The sequence below is a fragment of the Vanessa cardui genome, chromosome 17 (assembly GCF_905220365.1).
Source record: "Vanessa cardui chromosome 17, ilVanCard2.1, whole genome shotgun sequence".
NCBI classification, from domain to species: Eukaryota; Metazoa; Arthropoda; class Insecta; order Lepidoptera; family Nymphalidae; genus Vanessa; species Vanessa cardui.
The window spans coordinates 12258164-12284541 of NC_061139.1; the positions used below are offsets into that span (position 1 = coordinate 12258164).

The following is a 26378-nucleotide window of genomic DNA, read 5'->3' on the forward strand; positions in this document are numbered from 1 at the left end:
TATGCTTACATAGTTCGAGAGGCGACTGTAATTTACCGAACGTTATTAAACTTGGCGCGCCTCGCACTCAACAAAGCGACTTGTTCGTGTATAGACTTCATACATGCGATACTATGAAAGTAATTAAAAAAAAATACGACACAATTTGGTACACGTATACAAAAGAATTATTTATGAGAAGTATTCGAATTCATTTGTCACTGTAATTATAAATGTGCTTGTATACACTTTGTTTTGTTTGTTTAAATTTGGAACGACAATTTTTTACCGTAACATTAATTAACATTTTTCGTTTATAATAAAAAAAAAAACTGTTTATAAATAAGTCATATCAATACGCAATACTAGTTTATGTAATTAAGCGTGTGAGTATTTGTTGAAAAGCAAGGTATATGTATATATTACTGTGGAAGCTCGAAGCTCCAACCATAGAAGCAGAAAATATGACCGTCTAGAAACCAATACTACGGCTTTATAACAAAAAAAGAAAAACGTAAATAAAATGAAATTGTTTTCAATAAACTCCCATTCTAACTGAACGAATGTATAAGTACTATTTGACATTAAAATATCAAAAAAAAATCATAATTTTTGCGCCAAATGTTGCAATTTACTATGAAAGATAAAATGATTTTGATTTTTAAAGAAACAGCATATAAACCTTCCTAAGTGGGGACTAATAATTAAAAATTTTAATCATCAAAAAATGTCATGAATATAAATTAATAATAAAGTTATTCGATAAAAATTTAATACGCGCGCATTTCGGTAGGCGGGTCAGATTATATACTTTTTAAATTTATTAATAAGCCGATGGGAGACACACTAAAATATGAACTATTTTTTTTTAATATTGGTGTTTTAATTATATTCTAAGTAAACCATGTATTTTAGCAATTAAAATTAATTATTTTTTTAGTAACTGATTTAGTCTTACGATTGTATTTAGTATGTATGAGGTCGCCATATAGGCTACCTATAAAGGCCCCTAAAAATACCTAAAAAAAAATTGCCAAACCGAGCTGGCCATTTGTTATAATACGTAAATCTTAACCACAGATTGTGTGTTCAAACTCAAATACCATTAAACTTCCAGGTACTTAAGATATGTTTATAATTCATCTCAAGAGTAGCGTGATACAACAACCTCCAAACCTACTCTTAAAAATATAGAAGGTTCTACCAAGCAAGCACATTTACTAAGAATTTTAAAGTAGTTGCGCCAAAGGAGGTTTTACTCTCAAAAACATCTTCCTTACTTTGACACCGTTAAGGTATGTATGCTGTTGCTTTGTGTCACGCAATTTGAACGATACATATTAACGCGTGACACACAAAATGAAATTCCTTGTCACGCTGCAATATCAGGAGTAATGGGAGTGGAGCACGCTTCTCGCGAGTTCATGAAATTCGCAGTCCGCCCTTGTACTATTCGCGAAGTGATTTATATAACAGATTAATTTACTTTAAAACGGCTATCACTTGCGCTCCCTATAACATGCTGATATAAGGCACTTTGTGCTTGCTTAAAAGTTTATAAGTACGCGTCTTTAAATATAAATGTAAACAATGATTAATTAATTAATGCTTAGTATTGTTCTTTCGATTTGGAAGACAAAGAGATATAATCGTTTTACTAAACATGCTTAACAAAGTTTGAAGTTTAAAAAATATTTCTTCTCAGATTTATTAATATTAAATTAAAGTTTTCAGAAGTAACTGAGTTGATTTCAGTCTATATGTATAAATTAAGCATAACATGGTTTTTTGAATATGATTTAAAATAGTAAAGTTCATGTCGTACAATAAACACGAAAGCTGCATGGCGGAATAAGGTCCAAATCTCCATCTTAACCTTAGTCCAACATTGGCCCAATTCGTCCAATTAGATAGCCTAATTTTCTACTCTCACTACATTATGGAATGTATAATGAAGATATCCTCCCGACCAATTTTGCCAACAGTGGCCAATCTGTAAGAAGATTTGCCAACGCTATTAACTCTTTATACCATCCCGGCATAATAGCAAAGGAAAGGCAAATCCAACACGACCCGAAAGAGCTTAAGTGCAGGCACAATTTTTCGAAAGAATCCTTATTTTTTTTAACAGCCCGACCTCGGACTTGAACCGCGACATCTGCTGCCTTATAGATACTATATCTGTGAAAAACTATTGGAGTGTGTGTGAACAAGCGTAAGGGAAAGGAAACCTGTTTTAATACGTATCAAAAAGATGACTATTCCTTCCTTTGCTGGACTGAATGTTACCTCATAATGTTACCTTAATGCTTCGGACACATCACATATTCTTATCTAAAACAACGCAGAATATTATACTTCACAAACCGTGGTGCAAATAAGTATAAATTATCTAATCGCTTTTGTATTTCGATGGGACGACAAGTCGACGCGTTCGAAAAATATCGAAAGTTTTATCCAAACCATATATAATAACCCAATAATCAAACCCGAAAACGCAACAACTAGATTTTTATAGGTGGATGGACAGCAAATTTGCCTGATGTTAAGAGGTTTAAAAAATATTAAACGCTCCTTACAACTCCAATGCGCCACCAACCTTCGTAACTAAGATGCTATATCACTCGTGTCTGTAGTAACACCCTCACCCTTCAAACCGGAACATAATTATTCTATGTAAGCCGCTTGATGGTACATTTTCTGACGGGTTGATGGTACCTATCCAGGTGGACTAGGATAAAGCTTTAGAGATGATGGCAATTATGAAAAAAAAAATTAAACACGGTGAAAAAAATATTACACAATACTTTATCTCTGATACCTAATCTTTAACGATAATGCCTATCGTTTCTTTTTTTTCTATTCGTTTTCTTCTCTTTAGATTAAAGATCATGACAGTATTGTTGTTTTAATGTTAATGAGTTCAGTGTCCAACAACGCTTTTTATCTAGGTCAGACCTCCATGGACTCCATTAAACAGCACCTTTGACCCTTGCGGTCTCGTCCTACGATAAATATTTATGCGAGCTTTACCCAGATCAAACAATATTATACTTTAGAATTGATGTTTCAGAGACATTTTTACATAATGTGTTTCTTGTAACGCTTTTTAATATGGACTTAACTGTGTTGTAATAAGGATGGAAGTCGTTCGATGTGTTATTATGTTTTAAAACGTTCTTAAAAGTACATTAAAATTGTATCACTCGAGAGACTTTTCAAGCAAGACGTTACCAAGTTTTTGTATTGTCAGTACTCGTTATGAATGTGGTGAATTTATTTAATTCTATTTATGATATACTTTATTTTTAATTAAGTGAACATGGAACTCTGAAAAGAGGTTTTACTGAAGTGCAGAATTATTTAATTTAATTATGAGTCGAATTAATGACATAGTATAGAGTATGAAGGTTATAAAAAAAGACAAAATTTACTTTATTCAAGTAGGCTTTACAAGTACTTTTGCAGTGTCAGTGAAGCTACCACCGGTTCGGAAGGTACATTCTACCTAGATAAAAATTCTTATTTGATAGTTAAACAAATGAAATAATATAAATTAAGCATTAAGCTGTAATTTTTTTTTTTTTTTTCATAAATGTATTTCTAGATTTATTAATTGTTTTTACAACATTAAATGCTTAAATATATTTATATACAAATATGAACTAAAACTAGTTACTGTATAAATCTTGACCGCGTGGAATGGTGGCAAGAATGCTAGCAGCATTTCCCCTTTGAATCGCAATTCCGATCCTCTGGGCAAAAAACGAACCAACCCTCCTGTCACCAGTGGAGGCAATGAGGCGAGGTGTTATACTTTTGATGAAGCTTTTTGCACCACTACTCCAAGGGCCAAGCGTTTCGACAGCAAATGGAACAAAAAAAGTAATTAGATATAATACACGAATATTTAGTTATTTTTTTGGCTTCAGCTTTTTCCGCGGCGGCACCGGCTCTTAACATTGTTTCTCGGATATGAGATGGAGCCAACGTGTCAACACATGTAGCGTCCCACACAAGGGCCCGACCTCGTTCCCAGGGAACCAATGTTAATCCATCAGGTCTCTTACCATCATCACGACTAATTCCACGAGGCTCAGTAAGAGCAGGAACGTCGATGGTGGCAAGAGCCCTTTTTATTATGTCATTAAGAGAACCGTGGCGGAAAAGCCTACCTGAACTCCTTAGGCAAGAGAGACCATGTAAACCGAAAGAGTCTACCTCCTTTCCACACGGGCATCTGTGTTCAGAACACAGATGTAATTAATACGAGCAATATAATAATGTAGATACTCTTAACCTTTAACGGAGATTGCCAATATCTAGCTGAGACTAAAACTTGATGGAAGCGAATTACCTGAACCGCTGGGAACGAATTTAAACAAAAAAGCTGGTCGGCGGCGTTTCTTCTACAACTACAGTCTTCAAGCATTAATGCTTAATCTATTTGGATAAAACTGAACTAAGCATCAAGAGACTTTTGCACGTTTGCCTTACAACCTCGTAAATGCAATTTGAAATGTTTGTCCGTGGGATACTAGCATTTAAAAACCCACAATGAGTTCCCACTTAAGATATAATAACACTAAAAGGTATTAGATTGAACCAAAAATGGTATACCCCCAAAAAAGTATATTTCTATTTCAATATGTAGGACCGTTTGAACGCATTCCAAGTTTTAATAACCCCGCTTAACTGAAATCCGCTTAAGTTGAAAAACCCGGAGCCTCCATTAAGGCTTTTTTGTCAACCGACGAACGTAATATGGGTTTCATGAAAACCGAGACTGTATGAATTATATTAAATGTATATCATATTTTCATTTTCTCAATAATAAAAGAAAATCATAATTGTTAAATTATATGTGTATAATAACTGATGTGAAAAATAGAAGCTTGAAAATATTGATTTATATTTTTCCTGGACTACGGCTCAAAAAATGGATAAATCCTGTAAAAATGTTGACAGCCTTAAAGCTCCTCGTAGCGCTATTCAATTGAACCTTACCACCTCTTAAAACCATCAAGTTTTATGCTGTGACAGATACAGAAATAAATAAAGTAATTAAATATATACTTATATTGATATGGTAGTATTCATACTACAATTTAAATTCACAATGGACGAATTGAAACATCACAAAAATTAAACTTTACGAGTATAACGTGCAATGTATCCAATAAATACCAAATGACTTTCCAAAGTGTCGAAATTGCAGACAGACTTCAAAATTCCTTTATTTATGTCTTCAAGATTACTTTTTCTTCACTAACACTGGATCTACCCCTAAAACGCGGGAGAAACTAGGGACGATGACTAGTTCTATATAAACAGAAAGTATATCCTTCATCTGTTATAGAATAACATCCAAGAATCAATTTTTCCATCACCAATAGATTTGTCCGTATCAAAGAGTAAGCGAGATATTCTTACTAAAATATTATTGGTAGCGAATTGACAGTTAGACCTTTTATGTGAAAACCCATCCAGATAGGTCACTTACTTCTTAGATATATTATCGTACAATAGTATGTGTTCCGCTATCGACAAGATATTCATTTAAAATATTATCTAGTACCACTAACTATGCATCTCTTTTGACGAAATTTAATTTCCTCCTTTCAAAAACACTTAAGACCTTTTAAGTTTAGCAATATATCCTTATTTTATATTTAAAACAGCTATTAATGGTATGCTGTATATCTTTGCAACGTATTAACTGTTATACGTACAGAAGAAAGAAAAGTCAATTCAGAAGAAAATCGGAAAACGATTACACGTGTCGTGAACAAACGCAGTCGCGAGAAAAGATAGTTCATAATAAATGGCATATCGTACCTTTTATTACGAGATATTTCAGTATTTGGGCTAGAATTTAACAAGACACGTGGAAAGCCAAAGAAACAACGCCCAGTGCTCCATTTCAAGCTACTGGAGCTACACAATAGCCTCACGTGCAGGCTGAGAATTTTCCAATTTTTCAATTCACGACGACGTTGTGTTACTCTTATTTCACAAAGATTTCTATTTGAAAATTTTCCTTATATACTTTCGAATGATATTACATTGACGTTTACGTAACCTATACATAAAATGAAATTGGTGTGTCTGTTTGTAATATTAAAATAGCCTTTTTTACTCAATGCATATGTATGTATACACGGTACATATACCAAAATAATATTTTTTACAATTTTTGTCTGTCTGTCTGTTTGTTCCGGCTTATCTCTAGAACATCTGGACCAATTTTGACGGGACTTTCACTGGCAGATAACAGAAATAATAGGGAGTAACTTAGGCTATAATAAATGTTTTTTTGTTAAATTCAAACACGTACAAGGTCGCGGGTACAGTTACTTTTCAAATAAAATGTTAGAAGGTATTATTAATTTATTGATTTAACGAAATTTATAAAGAGCTTAATACCGTTTCGAAACATTATTTATAATTTATTTAATATAAATTATTGTTCAGATAAATTAATATTTCCACCGCTTTTGTATTACTTTGATGTAATACGATCAATTTTAATTGCTTCAGGTCAATAGCCTGATTAAAATAGGCTATTTGACAATGCGAAAAATATTGTCTATTATTGTAATCAGTGTATGTTATGAGTTTAAAAATGGTTATTTACTAACGAAACTTGAAAATAATATTTAATATATTCAAAAACAAATAAATAAAAATGCATTTTACTTTACTCCAAATATAACAATAACTATAACTACGTTATATAATCGTAAATCGACTTTTATGTAGTCTAATACTTTTCATTTCACTTTACTTAGGAGGACTCTAAAAAATATGTTAAATACGCAATTATTTTTATTAATTTTTAGTGCATATTCATTTGTTTTAAAATAGAGTTTGTTTGAAGTCGGTTTTTCTTTTTGTTAAAATTTTTATTTATTGCATTCATTTACAACCGCGCAGTTTAGTCTTCGTTAAACGTCATCGCCCCGACTCTGTAAATCTTGACACCATATAATCAAATTTTTCTCAATAAATAGACTATTTAAAATAAAGAGGTTTTTGAATTATTAATTATTTATTTATTATTATTATGATTAGATACTTTATACAAATGACACACATATTTATAATAGTAGTATAGATTACGATTGATAACAACTAAAAAACAATCGTAACATCACTATACATTCTAGTATATATTTCTAACTACTTTTAATAGTTAGTAAAGTAGCTTCCCCTTCGCCTCACTTTTATGGGTAATGTACTTTAAATCGACAAGGAATAAACAAATGAATGATTATTTTTTTCCATAGAAGATATTTTTTTATACTTGCGAGAACAACAACAACAACAACAGCCTGTCAATTCCCACTGCTGGGCTGAAGGCCTCCTCTCCCTTTGAGGAGAAGGTTTGGAACATATTCCACCACGCTGTTCCAATGCGGGTTGGTGGAATACACATGTGGCAGAATTTCTATGAAATTTGTCACATGCAGTTTTCGTCACGATGTTTTCCTTCATCGCTGAGCACGAGATGAATTATAAAGACAAATTAAGCATATGAATCAGCGGTGCTCACCTGGGTTTGAACCCGCAATCATCGGTTAAGATGCACGCGTTCTACCCACTGGGCCATCTCGACTCATACTTACGATAACTAGTGTCAAATAATGTCACCAGGCCCTCAGCCCTCCATTGGTATAATACAATATTTTGAGAGAATGTTGATCATCAAACTATACTAATATTATTTATGTGAAAGTAACTCTGTACATCTGTTCGTTGAATCGAATTTTATGAAATTTTGTATGAAGCAGATTTCAACTCCAAAGAAGCTACTTGTTTTTTGCCTAACAAATGACAACCAAACCCCTAAAACGCTAACAAAACCGCGGGTGACAACCAGTAATCGATATCTATTAGTCGAATATTAATTTTCAGATGAAAAATTAAATAAGGTTAAAATAATCTCAAAAAAAATTTGTAGAGAAGCTTAAATTCACGCATCTGAGAGCTCGTGAAATGAGATGCCTTTCCCCCATTTTAAACACATGTCAAGTTAGTTCAGAGAATCTTCTAGTTCAGTAGATACTTAATTCAGGCAAATATGCACTTATAAAACAAAACTTATTAAAAATGTGAGTTTTTTATGGGACGGCCAAAAAATATTTAATAAATATTTAAACATCAGTTTATACAATTATTGAAAATTTATTATTAAATAAAACTAACTTCAATTCACATTTGTATATATTTAATTTTTTATTTAATGTTAATAATTCTTATGTAAATAAATTTCATGATATTTGATTATACTAACAAATAAATATGGATTGAAATAAAAAAAAAACGGTATCTTTATTTCGTTTAATCTTCTAATACGATTGAATAACAAATTCGAAACGAACAGAAGAGATTCAAGACTACGGAGAGTAAAGGCTAGTAAGATTTTCTAAGCAAAAACATCCTTTTAGCCTAAAGGCTAGCCCAAACCGGAGTTCAAACACAGGAATACGGGAACTACAGCCACAAGATTCACAGTTAAATCTTTGAAGGCACGATTCTACATTGTGCTGGACATCATTAAAGGCTGTGTGTATCTTAGCGGAGGATGTATTTTTCGTATGATCTTTCACTGCGCTCTCATCTGTCTTTCATTTACAGTGTACATGTCTAAATGTTGACATTGCATTGTAACTTTTATTGCGAATGCAGTAAGAATCAAAACTGAATGTTACGCTTTCTCAATGTGCAATTTCACCACCTTGCATATCGTGATACGGTCCACCCTCCACGTATCCCCTTGGGGATATTAGGTTTCTTTTTCGAAAAACTATTTCATACATTTTCATCTTTCCAAATAAATTCATCTTTGGCATAATTGGTAACACGGAGCGATTTCTATTAATGAATATATTTGTAACTCAAGTTGCTTTTCAACTTAGTAGTACTTTAAATTTATTTCAGGAAGTCAACAAAAGGAAAACCTTCCAACGCTTAAAGTAAAAGTAGTAAAAGTAAAGTAACAACCTGTACCTTTCCCACTGCTGATATAATGCCTCCTCTTCCATTAAGGAGAGGGTTTGGAACATATTCCACCACGCTGTTCCAAATGGTGGAATGCACATGTGACAGATTTTGATTAAATTAGACACATGCAGGTTTCCTCACAATGTTTTCCTTCAGATGAATTATAAACACAAATTAAAGACATATATATAGTGGTGCTTGTCTGGGCTTGAACCCGCAATCATCGGTTAAAATGCACGCGTTCTAATCACTAGGCCATCTCAGCTCATACTCAACGCTTATGGATCTAAATTCAATTAAATGTCAAATGAATAAATAAAATTTTAACAAAAAGAAAAACCGACTTCAAACAAAACACTTTTTTAAAACAAATGAATATGCACGAAAAAGTAATACAAATAATTGCGTATTCAACATATTTTTTAGAGTCTTCCTAAGTTAAATGAAATGATAAATATTAGACTACTTAAAAGTCGATTAACGATTATATCATGTAGTTATAGTTATTGGTATATTTGGAGCCGGTGTCAGCCACGGTGCCCTTGCCCCAACAATCAAAAGAAAAAAGCGATACGAGCCCCTTGATTGATCCAGTATATTATTGTGTAAAAGGTAATTTGTAAAAAACATATTTGTTAAAGTATTCTCGTATTGTTTTTTCATAGATATACTGTAGGGTTTTATTGGCTGACACCGACTCCAAATATAACAATAATTATAACTACATGATATAATCGTTAATCGACTTTTAAGTAGTCTAATATTTTTCATTTCATTTAACTTAGGAAGACTCTAAAAAATATGTTGAATACGCAATTATTTTTATTACTTTTTCGTGCATATTCATTTGTTTTAAAAAAGTGTTTTGTTTGAAGTCGGTTTTTCTTTTTGTTAAAATTTTATTTATTTTTTGATTTTAAGTGAAGCTGATGTTGACTAACTAATTTTTTTTAATATGGATAGATTAAGCGTTCCGTTTATATGAGTCAGAAACTACTTCGAGGACAATTTCAAAGGAAACTTGCGAATAAAGCAAAAATAGACTTTCGAAAATGCGGATTTAATACGTCACGCGGCGTAAACTACAAGGATCCCTCGAAAGAGCTGTAATCGAACTCAGCAAAAAAACTTTGAAAAAGACCAACTATATTTCGTACATCATATGACATCACATCATATACACAAAATTTGATTAAAGATAGTAAGAAATTCTGCCCCATATCGCACCCTAACTGCGAGCCGTATAGGAGCTCCATCACTACATAGTATAAAACAAAGTAGCTTTCTCTGTCCCTATATCTTTAAATCTACGCAACGGATTTTGATGCGGTTTTTTTTAAAAGATAGTGTGATTCAAGGGGAGGTTTGTGTATATAATACATGAACAATATAGTAAAGGAACACTGATAATTTTAGAAGTTTGCGATGTGATGTCGTAAATAAACAAATTCTGTAGTATATTTAGTATCAGTATTGCACCCGTGCGAAGCCGGGGTGGGTAGCTAGTTGATTATAATATTCGACTATGATAATTACATAAACATAACCACATTACGGAAGGTGACTCAAATATCCAAATAACCTATACATAAAAGATTCGACCGAGTATCGCTAACGTGCTCCTCAGAATTGTTGCGTTCGCTCCCGTTCCCTTAATTTGTCATGGATCCTGTGCTCAGAACCTTACCAAACTTTCGCCAATCTACCCTTAAAGTATATCCTTTATAATAAAAAAAGAATCATCAAAATTGGTTAACGTGATTTTGAGTTATTCACCTATTTGTCGCGCATATACATAATGCAAATTTAAGACTTATGTCGTTTTCATACGGATACCATCATCGGAAAAAAATAAAAAAAAAATGGGACCCCACGGGAAGCACTACCTTTCAAACAAAAAAAAATTATCAAAATCGGTCCACCCAGTAGAAAGTTATGAGGTAACAAACATAAAAAAAAAAAAAAAGAAAAAAAAAAAAAAACATACGGACGAATTGATAACCTCCTCCTCCTATTGGAAGTCGGTTGAAAAATAAAGAGTTTTTCTTATATAACAAAACAGAGTCTTTTTTAATTTACTGCTGACAATATATATCCAAAGAAATAAAAGGTTAGGTATAATTGTATCGAAAATTGAAGTTTATTTTTACCCATACAAACCAAAAAGACCATCCCAACCAATAAACCTTGCCCATAAACGAATCTCGAAAATTGAGTAATTAATAAATACACGCAAACCTCTTTTGAAACCCTTTTATTCATTACCTAGAATAAATTAACTATCACCATCATCAACGGCCTATAATAAATTAACTAATCACTAAATAAAACTATTATGTAGACTTGATAGTAAAATCTTGAAACAAAAATATACGAAAACTCAAACTCAAACTACTTTATTCAATAAAGAAAAACTTATTGATGGTCAATTGAAACAGTACCACCGGTTCAGGAGTGAAAATACCCTGACCTGAGAAGAACCGGCGAAAGAAACTCGGCGGTTTTTTTTGTGTCTCATATATTATATAAACAATTTAATATGAAATGAAATAGCCAGGAGGCGATCGTTTCATTCCCAAGGTGTGCTATCGGCAATAAACTCATTAATTGTATAATAACCTTTTGCACACAAGCGTTCCTAATTTTTTTTTTATTTGGCAACAGAGGCATTTTGAACGCTGTCAGGGATCCTGTTGTAAAACCGTATACATTACCCCACAAAGGAGTTACTGACTCTATACAGTCAAGTAACAGGAGTAACAAGTTTGTGTTTGTTCCTTGTACCAATGCTATGAGTACCGCATTTTCACATAAAATCATTATAATAATATTTCATAAAAATATATCATAATTCGGGAAAGCTTTGCTATCAAACATTACACATTAAGACTTATCGTAATTAGATTAAACTACGCCATTCGCTCATGAATAAACCCATGACATCATATTATTTCTAGATATTCGTAAAAACTACGAACGTCACCAATAATTTCGGGACTCAACGCTTATCGAATCAATCACTCAGAGAAATCGCATACGAATATTGAATTTAGAAGCAATATCAGTCAATTTTGGGCGAATCATAAAAAAAAGCTGGCTGTTATCATACAAACTGATTCATTCGGGATACGTGGTGGAATCGGACGCTCAATTTGCGTCGATTCCTTTATCCAGAGCCTGTCAAGCGCGGGTCTCCACTGAATGTAAATGAAGACTATGGTGGGGTGCGACTGTAAGCGGTAACTTGCAGCATTTTTATATGAAAACTCACAAAAGACAAACTAAAGACAGTTGTACTGTCTTTAGTCTCAACAAAAAGGTCATTTATATCATTATCACCTCAATATCACCTCATTATCATATCAATTTCAATTATTGTTTGCCAATAAATAAGTTAATCTGTCTTTAATCAATGTTTCAGAAACTGGAAGTTTAACATACATATATTTCAAGTTTACTTTCGTAAAAATGTTTATACAAATCAACAAATCTCGTTCGTAAATATTCATTCAAATAATTGAAACCTACATAGTCCAATCGTCAAGTCTATATCGTTTTAAACCATATTTAAAATCGGCGAAATATTTATAGTGTTCTTGATTATTGTATCTATAGATATAATACAACACTATTCCACTTTACTTGTATGTACTCTAATTTTGCTTCTCAAGTCTTGATTACAGCTTCACAAACAATCAAAACGCTATTAAGCCAGTCCACAATGAATTACACATTCACAGATTATTGAAGATCTCGACCAATGAGAGCGAGTTAATTAAACGTCATAGTTGTTTATTTTGAAAAAGTTCCATTTTTAAAAAGTCATCGTCGGTTTTAAGGTATTGTTAAAACAAGCAAAATGCGATCTTACATTCAACCAATCTTGTGATTGTTTAATTTTAATTTTATTCCAGCCATACCTTTATAAAAAGGTTAATCCGGTTACAATCTGACCGCAGACCGAGAGTATCTTCACATTTATATTCGCGAAACGACCACGAAGGGAGGAGATGACCTTTTTATCAGAGGTGTGCTTGTAGGTTAGAATTGCTTTTTAAGCCTCCCGCCCTAAAGTTTGATACCTTACAACTCACTCGCCTATAAATATTTAATGCTTTAATACATTTTAGAACTGGGTCCATATGTTTCCAAATTCATTCGTTAATGAATATTTAATATTTTTTAAAATATTTAAAAACAAATGAATTCTATCGATTGTGTGAATTTCTGATCTCTAATCTATATAAAATACAACAGACGCTTCTCGTCTGCAATACAAAACTATATCAACAACAACAACAACGACAACAACAGCCTATAAATTTCCCACTGATCAACACCCTATTTTAAGGAGAAGGTTTGGAACATATTCCACCACGCTGTTGCAATGCGGGTTAAAACTATAATCTAATACAAATTTAACGTTTTACAACAAAATGGTACAAATAAAATAATTAACGTGCTTAATGAGACAACCTTACTTAATGGGAGAGCAGATGTCTATCAAACAGCGGTATTTTAATTAATGTTTAACTCTTCAAAGCGTTCATCAAATGTGCTATTTCTCAAATTAAGGCGTTTATAAGCTTGTATGATGTTGCTGTGTATACTCTATTCCGAGTTCCGACCATAACAGGAAAAAAGCGAAATAAACAACATCTGACTACAAATTGCCGCGATATTATTGGTCGATAACTTGATTAATCTATGATATTCAATATCGATTTGAGAGAAATGTTGCTCGTAGTTAATTTAAAGTGGAAATAAGTGGTTTAGTTAAGTAACAGCCCGTTAATATACCACTGCTGAGCTAAGGCCTCCCCTTTATTGGAGAGGGTTTGGAACATATTCCACCACGCTCTTCCAATGCGGGTTGGTGGAATGCACATGTGGCAGAATTTCGATGAAATTAGACATATGCAGGTTTCCTCACGATGTTTTCCTTCACCGCCGAGCACGAGATGATTTATAAACACAAATTAAGCAATCTACCTGGTGGTAGGCTTTGTGCAAGCCCGTCTGGGTAGGTACCACCCACTCATCAGTTATTCTACCGCCAAATAACAGTACTCAGTATTGTTGTGTTCCGGTCTGAATGGTGAGTGAGCCAGTTTAACTACAGTCACAAGGGACATAACATCTTAGTTCCCCAGGTTGGTGGCACATTAACGATGTAAGGAACAGTTAATATTTCTTACAGCGTCATTGTCTATTGGCGATGGTCACCACTTACCATCAGGTGGCCCATATGCTCGTCCGCCAACCTATACCATAAAAAAGCACATATATATATAATGGTGCTTGCCTGGGTTTGAACCCGAAATCATCGATTAAGATGCACGCGTTCCAACTACTGGGCCATCTCGGCTCAGTAAAACATATATTAATCATAATCTCTTATTGTATAATACAGCTGAGTTAATAACAAATCGCGTACAATACATAAATCTATGGCTTGTTTATCTTTTTCCGGCTTGCATTATAATAGGCTATATACGTGTATACTCGTTACTATTTAAAACAATAATGTATATGAAATTGAAAAACCAATACACGTTAATATATTTCTTTCCTTACAGTAGTCAATAATAATACTATAACTTCTTATTTCAAAACTGTGAATAGTTTCATCAACAAATCTATAAGAAGCCTCATTCTTAGGGTGGTCAATGTATCCACCTCTGTCTGTTCAATATTCGTTATAAATTTATTACAAATTATTAGAAGGTTGATATGAAAATAAGGAATTTCATTTTGACGTAAATTAAATTACAACGAGAAATAATTTTGATGGTCGATGTCTAATAGATTTAATTTATAAATTTCATTTGTTTCACCCTCCACTTATAGCCCTGAACATATTTAATACTAATCAGAATCTGAATATATCTGAATAAATGTTATGAATTATATTCACATTTTGAAGGAAATGTAGTCTCGGAATTTCGCTATTAAATAAGTAATAGTAAATTAGCTTCTTAAAGGGAATCTAATTGCTTATGGTATACCTATTTAGTTTTCTTTAACTTACGAGCGAATAAACGTTTTATTCTTTTAAAAGGTCACCAAAATATAATTATTGTTCTAGGAATCAAAGACACCGTTGAAACAGCAAGCAGTTCAGCAAATCAAGAGGATGAAGAGCCCAAAGAAGCCTGGATGCGTGCACCAGCGGGCGGCGTGGCCGTGAAGAGTGGGGAGGACGCCTTACTTACCTGCGTGGTCCTGGGAGCAAGAGGAAAACCGGTTCTGTGGAAAAGGGCAAGAGATCTCCAAGTTCTAACAGCTGGTGGCGTAAGAGTGACTCGAGATGAAAGAGTTACAGTTTTACATGATGATTGTAAGTAAATTGAATACATGTTTATCTTTTGCCTCTGATCCCATCACAAAAACAAAGTAATTAAATTGAATTTAAATTCAAGGGTGATTTTTCAAGTTCCATTCAGCTGTTCTCACAAAATTAGACAGATTCAATTTAGTTTCACCTTCTTCTTAGTTATTGGTGATAGAGTAATGGAACAGGATATAAGAATACCCACTTGTAAAAATAATTAGAAGGAGGGTTTAAGCCATCTAATTACAGTCACTTAGAACAGGACATATTAAATCTCAATAATTTACATTTCTTACATCATCATCCTCCTGTCCCTATCCCAATTTTATTTGGGATCGGCGCAGCATGTCTTCTCCTTCCATACTTCTCTGTCAGACGTCTGTCTTTTTAACCATATCGTCTTTCACACAATCCATCCATCGTTTATCTGGTCGTCCTCTTACTAATATAATGTAACTTACACTTCTTGAATTGTCTATATAATCGAAAGCAGAGATCGAGTTTCTTCAGAAAATTAAAAAAATCTCAAATAAATTCATCCAAAATTTTAAAGTACGAGAAAAAATCTCTTTACACTTAGTATTTCAACAAAGGTAAACCCTTTGTTTGAACAGCGGAAGAACCTCTTCAGGGACCGGGTATCATGAAAGGCGGTGACGTCTGGGCTCTTGTCATAAAGTCAGTCAAACCATCAGACGCAGGCCTCTACATGTGTGAACTGAACACTGAACCACCAGTCAGAAGCTTTCATAAATTAACTGGTATGTATTGTTAAAGTGATATTTCATTATATAAACAAATAGAACAGTATTTAATCAACGTTTTCATGTATAAACATAAAATGTTGATTAAATTTCGCCCAAAACTATTTTACCTTCAAATAAATTTACATTTGACAGAACTAATTTGTAAATAGAATAAATACAAATAAAACGAACAATAGGTTGGTTGTAAAGCATTTCAATTATCAATTTTGCTACATCAATTGTTCCAAAATCATATCCCAACCAGGTTTCCTTTCGCTCCAAAACCATATATATATTTGAGCCGACTATATTCCAGGACAAATACGGTTGAATCTTAACCAAGCGCGGCTTAAAATTCAATTCATATCAAATCCACTGATATATCGCATGCTTAAATTCGTATTTATATTTGATCTTGTAAGTAGCGTTGAAGGAAAGCGTTGTGAGAAAACTTGCATGTGACATATACAGTTCTTTGTCTGGTAATATATATATTCGTTCTAAAGTAACTCAGTGGAATAATATCCAAACCTTCTCTTTAAAATGTCAGGGGTATTTCAAAAATCCAAATATACTTTATTCAAGTAGACTTTTACAAGCACTTTGCCTTCTTTACCAAAGTATTTTTTACAAATGATTACATATGATTGAACTAATGAAACGGCAAAGTGAAATTTTAATGTAGAAACGGATACTTTGCCCAAATAAAACTTAATTGACTTTCCCGGCATTATGAGGGTATCACTGAGAAACGACACGACTTCACATTTGATTTTGATGTATAGTCGACGATCTACCATATTTACTATTTGCAGTGATATCACGAGGGCTGACTCCGCCAGAAAATCAAAATGTGACCGACAGCTATTCTGCCAATGTGCCCACAATGGCTCTCGCCCATAATTACACGGATTGCTGTGTCTCTGCGAATGTGACAAAGAGTTGTTTGGGATACTGCAGCATTCAGAGTATCTTGGACGGACCTGGTCAGGATCCGGAGGCTTGTCAGGCGGATTTCCCTGCTATTGTTAAGTAAGTTGACATAAGCAAATATTCAGCAAATCAGGAGTAGCAATTTCTGTTGAATTGAGGCTCAATATTATGACTTAAAATAAAATCAACAACTAATGAGATGATGAAATAATAATGTCATAAATGCATCCTATGTTTATAAATATATTTTGTTTTTTTTTTTAAATTTGTTCTTAATTTAAAGTAGCTTATTGAACTTTTAATTAACAACGTCCTTAACTAACAGTTTTGTACTTAACTTAGCACAAACAAACATGGTAACTTATTTTCCATTCTCTAGTAATGACCCAATGTACCCAGAGAGCGATTATATACATGAAGACAATATATATTTGATATGTTTTTCATAGGTGTATGGCAGATGGTCGCAACCACGTGCCCTGCTGCATTCAGGAGCACATACCTGATATTTGTCAAGATGTATGTCGAGGAGAGTACTCGCCTGTGACTGATAATATTAAGACCCATTACTCCTGTGCTGCATCCATGGAGAAAACTTTAGCTTGCATTGTCGAAGGCATCGGTAAACACATCACTTATTTACAAATAGGCCATCACTTCTAAGTAGCTCGACTCACTTATAAGTTCTGATAATAATTATAGGGGTGAATTAATAGTTTCGATAGCATTAATTTAGGGACATAAATAAAAAAAAATTCTGTGTAAAAAATACTTAAAAAAAAGTTTTAGTCAAATAAAAATTTAAAAAGCTTCCCTACATAAATCTTTTTCCATTTGAATGTAAACAAACCATTCTTAATATTACATTGTCCTCTTACTGTTATTATGCTGTTCATTTGTTTTTCAGAACTACTCCCAAGCCCACCAGAAGACGTCGAAGTTGAACCTCTTAATGAGAAACAGTTAAACGTATCATGGAGCCCACCAACAGAGAACGCAGAATCAGTTACCGAATACATCGTAAACGTGACAACTTTGCGATCATTTGATGCCCATTTGATAGATCCCTCTGAGAGTTCGTTAAAAAATGTTTCCAACAAAATGATACAGTCATTTACATATAAAGTACCATCGAATAAAACATTCCTGGTGTTGAACGACTTGCTGCCGTTTACAATGTACGAGGTCACGGTCACTTCATACAATATTCATGGTTCCAGTCTCCCGAGTTACGGAATCAGGTGAATTTATAATTCTATGCTTTTCATAATTGATATTTTGCTCCAACAAGCAAAATCTTAAGATTTATGCACGAATGAAAACCAATTTAGGTCGCTCTTCAATCCTGGTCTCTTAATCAAAAGCATATTGGTGATCATTATTTGGTTAGGTTAATAATCATTTGTTGATCTATATATATTCAATATTAATATTATAAATGTTAAAGTAACTCAGTCTGTCAGTCTGTCGCTCTTTCATGCTCAAACCGCTGAACCGAATTTGATGAAATTTGGTATGAAGCAAACTTGAACTGCAAGAAAAGACATAGGCTACTTTTCTACTAATATAACCTAACACATGATAATCTTGAAAAAAGCTGCGGGCGACTACTGACTTTATATATTTATCATTTTCGTATCACTAAAAAAAATTGCACAGAAAAAATAATATCAGCATGTTACATAATAATTATTCAAAAACAAAACATTTATTACAATATCAGGAACAAATGGTAAAGTAGCCTTTCCCTCGCAATCCAACTGAGTCTTTTGTGTTTTGCATACAGACAAAAGAATCCTTTGAGTCATGAGCGAATACATTCTGTAGATTCCTGTTTAGAAATTATTGAAATGGTTTCGATTGTAATCTTCAAGCTTTGAGGATTACTGGAATTTATAATGATATAGAACTAATAGTAGTTTATACTAAGAATAGTTACTCTACCGCCAAATAGCAGTACTCAGTATTGTTGTGTTCCACCCTTCAAACTGAAATGCCTGTAAGCCTGTAAGCCTGTAACTACAGGCACAAGGGACATAACATCTTAGTTCCCAAGGTTGGTGGCACATTGACGATGTACGGAATAGTTAATATTTCTTATAGCGTCATTGTCTATGGGTGATGGTGACCACTTACCATCAGGTGGCCCATATGGTCGTCCGCCAACCTATACCATAACAAAAATCAGCTGTCTATGTAAGCGTAATCTATGTGACCAAAAATATTTATTTATGAGTGTGTAGTCAATCAGTTTACTTACACATAGATGTAGGAAAATAAGATTATTTAAACTCCAAACCAATTTATCAGGACGGCTATTAAATAAACACCTAATTAAGATAAACTCTGCTCAGATGATAAGGCTCTTGGTATACAAACTAATATGTTTGTGGAAGTGAAACAATGTGGTGGAATATGTTCCAAACCTTCTCCTCAAAGAAAAAGGAGGCCTTAGCCTAGCAGTAGGAAATTTACAGGCTGTTGTTGTTGTTTACAAACCAATTTAATGATTTTTATCAGATCATTAACATTGACTCCTGGAAAGATGAGAACAACTGAAGTAGCATCAGCACCTAAACTTCCTGATGTGAGGAGTTGCTGTATAAACGCTGGTGTTAACCACTATGGCTGTGTTGATAAGCTTTGTGATCCAACGAAAACCTTTGAAATAGGGGTAAGTTTACTATTGTCTTTAATTATATGTGTTTCTCAAACCACTTCCATAATTACATCATCAAAATCAAAATCAAAAGCAAATGAATCTGAATCTTATTACATTTAAATAAAACTAATTATAACGGATGAATCGCGTATATTAATTATTTTTAAACATCCCGACGTTTCTGTCAGTCTACCCGTGACCACGAACACTGCAAAGTGCTCGAAACGTCGGGATGTTTAAAAATAATTAATATACGCGATTCATCCGTTATAATTAGTTTTATTTAAATGTGTAATAATCGCGAAAATTTAAGACAATTTAAGACAATCTTATTACATTGTTAATTTGTCATAAATTCCAAAATCATCCATGCCATTTTCAATAGATTGTTTAATTTTTACATACATTTTTCACATACATGTATTCTCAAAAACACTTGCACTTCGTTCAGAAAATTAATGACATTTACGATATCAAATCCACTTCCATCCCCACCCATTTGTGACTAATGCACAATCACCCAGAGAACGGCGTTCTAATCACCAGTTGCAGGTGACAGACTTGATGATCTGTGCACCCTGGGCCGGCACAACCTTCGGCTGCCTCGCCAACGGCTTGGACCATACTCCCTGTTGTCGGTCAAGAGGCCTCCCAGAATCCTGTTTGCCATTATGCAGTGGCAACATCACGACTTTGGACTTTAATCATTTCAAGTGAGTTACATTTTATAACCTGAAAACTATTCTGTAAGAAGAAACTACTCGAAGTTCTTTAAGTGTTCATATCAATACATAAATAAACATTGAACAACATGACATACAATTCTCTGATCCCAAAGTAAGTAGCTAAAGCTTGTGTTATGTATAATCAGAAATAACGACAGTACCACCACCAAAGATAACATAGAAAACTAATGAACTTTTTCTACAATGACTCGGGCGAGAATTGAACCCAGGAACTTGGAGTTGCAAAGACTTGTGTACACGCTAATCGACCACGGAGGTCTTAAAAAGAACTTCATATTAGTTATTTTTTTCATGAAAGATAATTTTGACAGATGCCTTCGCTTCATGAACTCCTACACCAACTGTCTGCTGCAAGGTTACGGCGTCCTCCCGGGACCACCATCTCGTCTCCACCTGACTAACATCGACACCGACTACGCTGTGGTACACTGGGCACCACCAGCGGCGCTGGCGGATACTGTACAGTATTACAACTTGCAATACAAGTCGTTGTCATCAGAAGAGGATTACAGAATTTTGGGAAAGGTAAACTTGTTACTCATCTTATTTCTTCGACAAAAACATTGGTATTTTTAAATTGATTTTTTGGTAAACATACGCACAATATTAAAAAGTCTAAAGTTGAATTATAATTATTAATCATCTCTCATAGGTTCAATCTCCATTTATCCTGGAAGATCTGGAATCGAACGCGGATTACGAGATCTTTGTGGAGGCAGTCAACGAGCATGGAGTTGGTGAAGCTTCACCAAGACTTATATTTAGGACACAAAGTCAAGTAAGATTAAATAGCATAAAACAATTTTAACCGATTTCAATCTTTCAAGTAATAATACTTTTTCTTCTCTTTTTTCATTAAATCGATTTTTTCTAAATCCGACTGGATTTAGAAAAAATCGATTTAATGAAATATAAAATGATCTCCTTTTCTTTGAAAGAACCTCCAATTAATGCAATCGTTATTTGTACCTTGCACGGAACTAGTATGGCCATTCAAGGTGCAAGGTTGTAGGTATCACTAAAAAAACACTCTTTTCGATAAAATACATTATTTTTTAAAGAATAAATAGCCTTGTATTCATTAACAAACATTAACTATAATGAGCATCATTAACACTTGAGAGATCAAGTCACGTGATTGAACAAATATTCCAAACTTTCTACGTTCTCCAAAAAATATAATAAACAAATATATTAAAGGATTTAATTAATGTTCAACCATGTTCAATATCACCCAATTAAGGTTATTGAAGAAGAAGAAGAGAATGCAAACGCATACAACATAACCGCGTGCTGTGAGAGAGTGCAGCTGTCTACTGTGTGCATGCCGCTCTGCTCGTACGACGCCAAGATGTCCGACCTGAGGACCCTCGCGCCGCTCTGTGAACAGGAGTTCAACAAACTCGTGAGATGTGGTGCTGGAGGTGAGAAATGATTTTGGTACTATCGTGTTCAAATAAAAAAAAGACCACGGAAATTTGAGTCGAGGTGGCCCGGTGGTTAGAACGCGTGCATCTTAACCAATGATTGCAGGTTCAAACCCAGGCAAGCACCGCTGTTTCACGTGCTCAATTTGTCTTTATAATTCATCTCGTGCTCAGCGGTGAAGGAAAACATCGTGAGGAAACCTGCATGTGACAAATTTCATAGAAATTCTGCCACATGTGTTTTCCACCAACCCGCATTGGAACAGCGTGGTGGAATATGTTCCAAAACCTCCTCCTCAAAAGGAGAGCCCAGCAGTGGGAATTTACAGGCTGTTGTTGTTGTTGTTGAAAGTTCGAACTCTTCTAGCATTGAGGAAATAAATGTGATTGATTTGTGTTTATAATTCATCTCGCGATCGAGGTTGAAGGAAAACATTATAAGGAATCTTGAATATGGCGCGTGAAAGTTTACCACATGTACATTTGAAAACAAACATTGAAGCAAGCTAGAATTAGCTTCAAAACTTTTTCTTAAAGAAAAGCAAAGTTCTGTGACATTCATACATAACATGAAATAATTTATATTATATATGCATATTGAGAGTCGAGATGGCCCAGTGGTTAGAACGCGTGCATCTTAACCGATGATTGCGGGTTCAAACCCAGGCAAGCACCGCTGTTTCATGTGCTCAATTTGTCTTTATAATTCATCTCGTGCTCAGCGGTGAAGGAAAACATCGTGAGGAAACCTGCATGTGACAAATTTCATAGAAATTCTGCCACATCTTGTATTCCACCAACCCGCATTGGAACAGCGTGGTGGAATATGTTCCAAACCTTCTCCTCAAAGGGAGAGGAGGCCTTTAGCCCAGCAGTGGGAATTGACAGGCTGTTGTTGTATATTGATTAAAGGAATAATCTAAACTTCACCTGGCTAATAAACTTAATCTGGCTAAATACTGAATGGGACTCCTGCGTGTCGCAGGGCGCAACCACGAGACGTGCTGTGCGCGGCGCGGCGTGCCGGCGGCGTGTCGCGGCGCGTGCGCGGGCGCCTACAGCGGCCTGTTCTACACCTGCATCGCCTACGTCGGGAACATCGTGCAGTGCTTCGAGGAGGGTGAGTTGCCCAGCTCGTCCGCTAACTTAATCCTTACAATCACTAATACTTCTTTTTACAATAGATCTTAATTATTTATCAAATATGCTTTAAATGTTGACAAATTATTATTGTTAACTTAATACATCAATAGTTTCCAGCGCATTAAGTTTAATTTTATCCACATCTAATAAGACAGGAAGGGTTTTGGGGCTTGAAAATCTTTCTTATATGTATTTAAAATATAAATTGAATAGTCTTGGATATAATTGGATTAAAGTCAAATAGCATAGTACGGTAATAATGTACCCAATTATTTATGGTGATGCCCAAAGTGGATATAATAACCGAATTATTTTTTCCAAAAAATCTTATAGGTATATGGGTTGTGTCTTATTAAACAAAACATCAATTACAATAGGTACTGGTTTTCTCCCTGGCCCACCGCGTGAGGTCCACGCTGTTGTGTCTCACGACAAGCTGTTCCTGGACTGGACAGCACCAACAGATGGCGCTAACACCACATCATATACCGTGCACTGGCAGAAAGTTGGCAATAACACGCAACCCTACTACTACAATAGCGTGCAATTGGATAATGTAAGTCATATAGGATCCTACTAATATTGTAGACACGAAAGTCACTTTGGTGGAGTGCTATTCTTCAACGCAGCGACGCAACGTTTTCACGTAATTTTATTCATAGGGTTATAATACTGTTTACTATTTTGTAAAGGAGAAATGTAAAGTGTTCTGAGCTCTCGGAAATACTTTCAAATAGAATTTAAAAGAATTTATTGTGTTTTATACGAAAACGTCTCTTCTATTTCCCTGGGTCGAATTATTTGAAGCATAGATAACATTTTGCACCAATTAAACTGGAAACTATACTAATAGTATAAATGCGAAAGTTATTTATTTTGCCCTTTCATGAAAGGGCAAGAGCAAAGCAATGAATTAGATTTTTTGAAATTTGCTACAAAGCGTCCCTAAACTCTAAAAAGATAGGCTACTGACCAACCTGGACACCTAATTAATCAATAATCATACAGTATTAATATATAATTTCATACATAATTTGATACAGCAAATGAACGTGACACAAACGATGGCTCGTATTGAAGGCCTGGAAGTGAACAGCACCTACCATCTCTTCGTGGTAGCGGTGAATGAACACGGCACTTCGCTACCATCCAGCATGTTACTCATCAACATCACCGATGGTGGTAAGTTGTAATAAATATATTTGTAATGCATACAAATGAGTAACTACTTATTTTGAAAAAATCATGTGAAAGGGTATAATAGTCGAGATGGCCCAGTGGTTAAAACGCGTGCATCTTAACCGATGATTGCGGGTTCAAACCCAGGCAAGCACCGCTGTTTAATGTGCTTAATTTGTTTTTATAATTCATCTCGTGCTCAGCGGCAAAGGAAAACATCGCGAGGAAACCTGCATGTGACAAATTTCATAGAAATTCTGCCACATGTGCATTCCACCAACCCGCATTGGAACAGCGTGGATCCAAAACCTTCTCCTCAAAGGGAGAGGAGGCCTTTAGCCCAGCAGTGGGAATTTACAGGCTGTTGTTGTTATGTGAAAGGGAAATAACTTCACATACTTTACTCTGATCCCAATGTAAATAGCTAACGTCGTCATTCCCATAACACAGGTGGTGTTATGGGAATGACAACGGTACCACAAATACCCAGACATTTTACATTAACTCGGCCTGGAATCGAATCCGAAACCTCAGAGTGGCATACCCATGAAAACCGGTGTACACACAATTCGACCATGTAGGTCGTTGAATGTTTATTGAATATAGTAATTGATCAATTAAATTATTTACCTTTTTAAGATAAATTAGGTTTTAATGAATGAAATTTCAAATAGACAAAGATAACAAGGAGGTGTCTGGTATCCCGTCCCCCCCACACTCGCTGTCGGTATCGTCCCACTCTGCCACGTGGCTGGCGCTGAGCTGGCAGCCGCCGCAGTTCTCTCTGCCCGATGAAAAGATATCTTATACGTGAGTAATTATATTTATAAAAAACATAGAAATATAGTAACTTTATCTATCTATCTGTAGCTCTTTCACGACCAAACCGCTGACCCGAATTTGATGAAATTTTTATATGAAGCAAACTTGAACTACAAGAAAGGACAAAGACTACTTTTTGCTTCACACATGACAACCAATACCCTAAAACGCAAGCGCAACCGCGGTCTGCTAATAAAGTTCCTTAAATCACAGGTTTATTTTATATTCTATAATGCAATATCTTTTTTCTATCTAGATTATACTACAAGATGCCAGGTCAGAACAATCAGGGAAATGTCACAAAGATTGCTACGACAGTAACGGGACATACTCTGGAGAAGTTGACACCGAACACGCAGTACGTGGCCTGGGTGAAGGCTCACTCGGACGCTGGAGACTCGCTGCCTTCTGAGACTTTACTGGCGTGGACTGATCCCGCATACCCTGCTTTTGTCGAGGTATATTATTTTTACACTTATATTAATATTGCAGAGACGGCCCAGGGGTTAGAACGCGTACATCTTATCTCTATATTTATGCATCTCCGATTATTGCGGCTACAAACCCAGGCAAGCACCACAGAATATTCATGTGCTGAATTTATGTTTATAATTCATCTCGTGCTCGCGAAGAGCGTGGTGGAATATATTCCAAACCCTCTCCTTAATGGGAGAGGAGGCTATTAGCCCATTTATTAGGCTATTTCTTTACTTTACTTTACTAATGAGTTTATTTTTGCCAATATATCGTTACATAACTAATTAAAAATATATATTCTTCCAACAGCCACCCACAATAAACCCGGTAAATTTGGTGGTAGAAGGTACCAGCATGACAATACTCTGTATTGCGATGGGAACTCCGACACCGACCATCTCCTTGTACATTTCTGGTAAGTACAAGATGTCATAGTACCAAAGTTATTTAAAGAAAATTCAGCTTGGCCAATAACAAAAAGGCACATACTACCAGCTTATTGGCAGTTTGGCTTTGGCAGATATTTGTTCAGTTTTGGTGCGCATATGGCCCAAAAACAAAACAAAATTGACATCAAAACATACGTTCTAAAAGGATTTGATAACTTCCAGGTCGCCTCGTACGTCAAGAAGTAACACGTCACATGGTGACTGTGGTCCACAATGTGACCAGAGACATGGACCTCATCTCCTGCTATGCAGACAACGGCTACGGAACACCCATGCAGGCTTCTAGAAAGATCAACATATCACGTAAGAATTCCTTATTTGTCACCAAGCCTTACACTCCTATTGACCTAAAATAAAAATAGGTAGGCAGTCTAACAAATTAACTCACTTGTTTTCCTACTTTCTGTTTTTGTTTTTATTTTAAACTTAATTGATTTATGATTTTCTTATATTTGTTTTTTATATGTTCATCGTT

The 26378-nt window shown here is 34.7% G+C and overlaps 1 protein-coding gene across 2 annotated transcripts in view; it reads left to right on the plus strand.

Annotated features, from left to right (window-relative positions):
* The window catches only part of LOC124536634 (Ig-like and fibronectin type-III domain-containing protein 2), a 62474-nt gene that overhangs the window by 27917 nt on the left and 8179 nt on the right, over positions 1-26378 (plus strand). Inside the window, exons 3-19 of one of the 2 annotated variants that reach the window (XM_047113159.1) lie at positions 15074-15325; positions 15934-16080; positions 16881-17097; positions 17448-17620; positions 17906-18239; positions 19519-19672; positions 20213-20373; positions 20718-20931; positions 21059-21184; positions 21650-21830; positions 22819-22953; positions 23354-23532; positions 24020-24158; positions 24830-24965; positions 25234-25435; positions 25764-25869; positions 26066-26206. In XM_047113159.1, the coding sequence (XP_046969115.1) occupies positions 15074-15325; positions 15934-16080; positions 16881-17097; positions 17448-17620; positions 17906-18239; positions 19519-19672; positions 20213-20373; positions 20718-20931; positions 21059-21184; positions 21650-21830; positions 22819-22953; positions 23354-23532; positions 24020-24158; positions 24830-24965; positions 25234-25435; positions 25764-25869; positions 26066-26206 (2997 nt within the window). Of the gene's footprint in view, positions 1-15073; positions 15326-15933; positions 16081-16880; positions 17098-17447; positions 17621-17905; positions 18240-19518; positions 19673-20206; positions 20374-20717; positions 20932-21058; positions 21185-21649; positions 21831-22818; positions 22954-23353; positions 23533-24019; positions 24159-24829; positions 24966-25233; positions 25436-25763; positions 25870-26065; positions 26207-26378 lie in introns of both variants that reach the window. The other variant, XM_047113158.1, reaches the window with a different exon arrangement.